Source organism: Solanum stenotomum, chromosome 12 (assembly GCF_019186545.1).
Source record: "Solanum stenotomum isolate F172 chromosome 12, ASM1918654v1, whole genome shotgun sequence".
NCBI classification, from domain to species: Eukaryota; Viridiplantae; Streptophyta; class Magnoliopsida; order Solanales; family Solanaceae; genus Solanum; species Solanum stenotomum.
The window spans coordinates 26,982,051-26,988,425 of record NC_064293.1 but is presented as its reverse complement, the minus strand read 5'-3'; the positions used below and the strand labels follow the sequence as shown (position 1 = coordinate 26,988,425).

The following is a 6,375-nucleotide window of genomic DNA, read 5'->3' as shown; positions in this document are numbered from 1 at the left end:
GGGGGGGGGGGGGGGGGGGGGGGGGGGGGTGGGTGGTAATTTATTTTAAAAAAATTATGAAAAAATTTAAAATTTTGTTAATTTTTTTTGGGATGGGGTGGGGGGTGTGGGGTGTGGGGGGGGGACTGGTAGGGGTGGGGTGGAATTTTTTTTTTTTTTGTTTTTACATTTTTTTAGGATAGGGGGGGATGGTAGGGGTGGAGTGAAGTGATAAAAAAAATTTAATTTTTTTTTATGTTTTTAAAGCTTTTAACAAGATTTCTATTATAATATGGGTAAATATGGTTACCCATATTATCCATTAGATAACTCGTTTTTACCCATTTAAAATGTGAGTCGAGTCGAGTAACTTACCCATTTTCATTTGACTCATTTTTTGATTGACTCATATTCGACTCGACTCGCTCGTTTGCCACTCCTAATCACATACATATCGCGATGGAATCATCACGAGTTTGTTCTTGGCCAGCTCCTGGACAGAAGGAACTTCCTTGTAATTAACTTCTAGTTCTCCCATTTATGTTTAAGGGCTTAATTCTATGGCAAGATAATGTTGATATATGTATAATAATAATAATTCTGCGATCACTTGTGTCCACATTAACATTCTATATATGATAATATCTCAATTTGATTATTATAGAAAGATCTAATTATTGAATAATTGCGTGTGAGGGTTAACAAAACCTAATTAGCCTGTGAAACTTGTGCAAAACTGGCCTCTATATCAATTAGGGGGCAAAATTAGTACTCCTTCCGTTCCTTTTTGAAACTTGTGCTCTAAAATAAGTGATGCATGTTTATGTGGTTATAAATTATTTTATTAAGTGTAAAATGAAAATTTTAAAGTTAAATTGTTACTAAATATAGAAATATATCATTTTATTGGGACGGATTGAAAAGAAAAGTAAGTCACAGTTATGCAAACAAATTAAATAAAAAAAGTAATAATTTATAAGGACCACCATTATATTATATTGTATAACCATCCATCAATAATAAATGTCAGCACCCAAATTGCGTATAAACGAACCACACACAAACTAGACTATCGTTGAAAATATATTTATTTTAAAAAAGGATTTCTTGTTGCCAATGTTTGACATTTATGTAATGACTATTCACATGTGATGGCAATGCTATCACATCATGTAATCACATATTAGTACCCATCTCTTTTTCAAATGCTTCATTAAAGTCATAATTGAGGTTCTATTCTGTATTTAAATAAAAGATGGTTAAATTGTATACAAAATTCAAAATTTAGGTTAGGTTATACCCAAAATAAACAGTTTCTTTTTTTATTCAAAAGCTAAAGATTTAATGCTACTGTGTAATCGTGGCATGGCAATTAATTCATTATTTAAAAAAAACATTATTTTTCTATTGAAATTTTTCATTGAAAAATATTCAATAGTAACGGTTACCCTCGCCACTCGTTAAAAAATCATATGATATATTTGAGGTATTTTTTTTTAGTATATGTATATATAAAGTTTAAATTTTTTAATTAAACATAAAATTAGATATTGACTTAATAATTTTGAAATTCCAATCATATATATATACCATGTTATGTATAGTACAAGGCCTAATTTTGGACAAAGTATTTTTGGAAAATTATTTGCCACAGGGACCATGTTATGTATAGTACAAGGCCTAATTTTGGACAAAGTATTTTTGGAAAATCATTTGCCACAGGGACCATGTTATGTATAGTACAGGGCCTAATTTTCCACCACAATCAAATAATGTTATGCCGATAAGCTAGTACGTTACTACTGAAAACACAAGTCATCTATATGTGATGACTGCACTTTTTGGCTGTGAATCAATGGAATATTTTATTTGATCAATCTGTGGCGGATCTAGAATTTTATGGTTATGGTGCTCTGAAAGTGGAGTCAAAAATATAAAAAAGACATGTTCACGGTGAGATTCAAACTCAGGATCAACAACACTACAAGAGCCTTAAGTACTAGGAGCTAATGGACTAATTAGACCATTTGTTCATTGAGTGCTCTGTGTTAAGTTTATATAAATCCTTCTTAATTTGTACACACACACACACACATATATATATATATTTCGAGATAAGGTTAAGGGTTGTTCGAGCATCCGGAAGACTCTATGTGGATCCCCCACTGTGATCAAGAGCAGTGGCGGAGCCAGGATTTTCAATAAGGGGGTTCAAAATCCGAAGGAGTAAACATACGAACTAGTCGAAGGGGGTTCAACATCTATTATATACATCTAAAAAATAATTTTAACCATGTATATATAGTAATATTTTCCGCTGAAGGGGGTTCGAATGAACCCCTAAAGACATGCTAGCTCCTCCCCTGATCAAGAGTCTGGACATAAAGGTCTTGATACTATCTTGAATTCTTGATGTGAAACTTCGAAAATGGCTATTATGAATAGAAATTTCGGAGCTCCAATGTGGGCTTTAAACAGCGTGTGGGAAACAAAAAAAAATAGAAATCTCATTCATGAACTTAAATGACGTGCAACTTTCTTTTGCTTTCTAATTTTAGAAACTATAATGATGACAGGTAATTTGTAGATTAGTGCTGGAGAAAACAACATGAATACTGTATTATCTTATCTCCTTATGTATTTGATTGCGTAATAAATTTTAGAAAGCATAAAATTAGCTACCTCTTAGCTTTAGTTATTTTTCTTTTTTCTTCAACGAAAAGCTTTGGTAATTCGCACTTAAAAGTATTTTGGAGAAAAAATCGTCATATATTTATTGAAACTTCGGAAAATAATTTAACTAGTAATTATTAAATAAGATGCATCATCCTCAATCGACATCCACAATCATCATATAATTTTTTACATATTCAAATGTTTAAAAGTACAAACAGTCTTAATTTTTAGTTGTAAAATCTTAATACAACATCTTAGTAAGAATTCAGATATATATTCAAATTGAGATAGCTAAATCTTTATACATATGTTAATATATTAATCCTTTCATAATCAAAGGATTTACTTACCATTCATACAAATACGAATTAATTCTTTAGATTATCTTCATTGGTGATTCTCATGGTGTCCACATATGATTTCCCAACAAGCTCACGGGTAAAAAATCCTTTATAATATTCACTAACTCCGATTTTTTTGAATTTTGGTGGATTATGAACAGTAGCAAGGCTACTTGATGGACCTAATATACCATCCAATCTTGGACTCTGAAATGTTGCTACTGAAATCCTTTCTTTTTTTGAGCTCACCACTGATCTATGCTCTATACTTTTGTATATTCCATTTGAGAAAATCTGCTCCAAAAAAAATAAAAAAGAATAAATAGTATATTATAAAGAAGAAGATAAATAAATAGAAGTATATTATAAAGAAGAAGATAAGAGCAGGGCTACAAGTAGGGGTGTCATATATGAAATATGGCCTACAAAATATTTAAGGATTGGGCACAAGATAGTTTCATATTGGGCTAATTTTAGACCAATTCAGTATAACTCATTATGAAAGTGATCTTCAATTTAGCTCAATATTAGCTTACTTATAGCTTAATTCTATGATTTACTTTAATTTGAATTTACGGTTTAAGATTTAGTTTGATAAATACAAGCAAGGATTCAAGTCTCACAACTCTAGTCCCAAGTCAAGGTCAGGGTCAAAACCCAGGTCTCAGGTTCTTTGTCAAAGTTGAACTGAGTTTCGGATTTTGGGTCAAAGTAATATCTCGAAACCCGAGTCAAGATCAGATTTATGGTTCGAGCTCAAGTCGCGGGTCAGGTCCCACGTCCTTGGTAGCTAGGGCTCGAATATTGAGTCGGGGTCAGATCTCGAGTCATGGTCAAATACAGGTCTCAGGTCATGTTAGGATCTCAGGTCTCGAGTTAGGGTGGAGTCTCAGGTTCAGTGTCTTGAGTCTCGGATCGAGGTTGAGGATTATGAGGCTCACGTCTTGGATTTCTAGTCAAGGTTGGGTAGAGGTCAGTATAAAGCTCTAATACCATAAAAAGACTGAATATGTGTTGAAAGACGATACTTAATCAATGAAGGCAAAAAGATATTAAATAAAGTTACAAAGCAAATAATAAGACTCCAAAACAAACTGAACGACTGATGTATAACTAATGTAGACTCCTAAATAAGTATGAACTACTAAAACACTAATACCACTAAACTACTAACTAATGTCTGAACCGACTTGTGATGCTTTAATACTCAGGTCTTGGATCTTAGGTTGGGGTGTGATATCTCCTAGTGACGAAAGGTCGTAGTCAAATATCACCACATAAATTAAAATGATTGCAAAAATAATATTGTACTACTTAATAAATATTAAGAGAAGATGATGAAGGAAGTACCTCAAAAGCATCTCCAACATTGACTATGAAGGCATTAGGGATTGGTTCAATGGGAATCCAAATTCCATCTTTTCTAATTTGAAGACCTTGAGTTTCATTGACTTGAAGAAGTATTGTAAGGCCTGTTGTATCTGAATGAGGAGTAAGTCCCATCACTTTGTCTGGTTGTGGACATAGAGGATAGTAATTCATCTTCATTGATTGCATTCCTTCTTCAAAAAGACTCTTCACTTCTTTTTCATCAATCCCCAAAGCTTTACCCAACATTTCCAATACTTTCATGCTTAGCGTTTTTATTTCATCCGTGTACTCTTCAATCGTCTCTCTACATACGCATTAATAAGTGATTTTCTTACTTATTTTCTAGTGTTTCATACAAAAAAGGGCGAACAATATTAATAACGTACCTAAGTGAAAGATAAAGCTTGGAAAATATAGGCTTCCGCAAATATGTCGGTGCGGTCTTCAGGTAAAAGAGATCAGCCCAGTCAAGCTTTTGTTCATCAGAGACAACAAACAACTGTCCAAATCCATCTGTATCTCCTGACGGTTGTTCAAACTTCTTCTTCTCTTCTAATGGCAGATCGAAGAACTTTTGAGTTTCATGTTTCATCTTCTCCACCACTGAACAACCAACTCCATGATTTAGTTGAGCTTGTTATTACTACCTCAGTTGTGCATGGAGTTTAAGAACATATGAAAAGTTTTGTTATGTTTGTAGTCTGAAACAAGTCATAATATGTTTAAGTAGTTAAAATTATCTACGGTAAAATTAATATTTTGAATTTAAATTGTTACTAAATATAAAAAAGAATTGTTATTCTTTTTTAAACGAGATAAGTGTCAAAAATACATCTTAAACTATCACATTTTTTTGAGTTTCATGCCTAAATAGCTAAACTATTGGGAGTGTAATATACTCTCTTTCATTTGCAAAACTTTGTCACATGACTAAAATATTTCATCTTGACAAAAATTAAATAGGTCATTAATATTAATTAAAAGTTAAAGATTAAAGTATTACTATCCAAAAAATTTTTTTTTCTTTAAAATAATTATTTTTTAAACGATAAAATTTAGAATATTTTTCTCACCCCTATCCCCACGCCCGACAATCCCCCCCCCCCCCATCCTTTTATTCTTTTAATTTCTTTTATAAAATATTTTTAAAAAATTCAGACTTCACCCCTCCCCCACTCCTTCCAAAAAAAATTGATATTATATTTATTTAAAAAAAATAATAATAATTCTACCACACACCATCTAGCTATCTCTTCCTATTTTTTTTTTTTACGCTTTTCTTGTTTTGTGTTGGATATGTACATATATTTTTAGGAAAATATTATCTATAACACAAAACAAGAAAAAAAATTGGAAGCGTAGGGTTAGGTGGGGAGAGGTAGAATTATTTTTTCTTTTAAAAAAATAAAATTATATCTAAATTAATATTTGAAGGATTAGGGGGAGATGAGTAAGATTTCTTCAAAAAACTTTTATAAAAGGATTTTTTTTAAAAAAAAAAAAAAAACTAAAAGGGGGGATGGAGGCGGGAGGGTGGGTGACAGTGAGAAAAATATTTTACATTTTATTATAATTTTTTGGATACTAATACCTTTATTTTNATTTCTTTAATATTTTTAAAAAATTCAGACTTCACTCCCTCCCCCACTCCTTCCAAAAAAAAATTGATATTATTTTTATTTTTTAAAAAAATAAAATTATACCACACACCATCTAGCTATCTCTTCCTATTTTATTTTATTTTTTTACGTTTTCCTCGTTTTGTATTGGATATGTACATATATTTTTAGGAAAATATTATATATAACACAAAACAAGAAAAAAATTTTGAAGTGTAGGGTTAGGTGGGGAGAGGTAGAATTATTTTTTCTTTTAAAAAAATAAAATTATATCTAAATTATTATTTGAAGGATTAGAGGGAGATGAGTAAGATTTCTTCAAAAAACTTTTATAAAAGGATTTTTTTTTAAAAAAAAAACTTAAAAGGGGGGGGGGGGGGGGGGGGGGG

At 31.5% G+C, this 6,375-nt stretch overlaps 1 protein-coding gene and 1 pseudogene across 1 annotated transcript in view; both read right to left on the bottom strand.

The window, feature by feature from the left end:
- LOC125848118 (protein SRG1-like) overlaps window positions 1-517 on the bottom strand; it is a 3,506-nt pseudogene extending 2,989 nt beyond the window's left edge.
- Window positions 518-2,819: 2,302 nt separating this feature from the next.
- LOC125848119 (protein SRG1-like) overlaps window positions 2,820-6,375 on the bottom strand; it is a 4,434-nt gene continuing 878 nt past the window's right edge. Inside the window, exons 2-4 of the mRNA XM_049527923.1 lie at window positions 4,754-4,994; window positions 4,347-4,671; window positions 2,820-3,290 (exon numbers count right to left, since the gene is read on the bottom strand). Coding sequence (XP_049383880.1) covers window positions 3,024-3,290; window positions 4,347-4,671; window positions 4,754-4,994 — 833 coding nt within the window. The 3' untranslated portion in view covers window positions 2,820-3,023. The remainder of the gene's footprint in view (window positions 3,291-4,346; window positions 4,672-4,753; window positions 4,995-6,375) is intronic.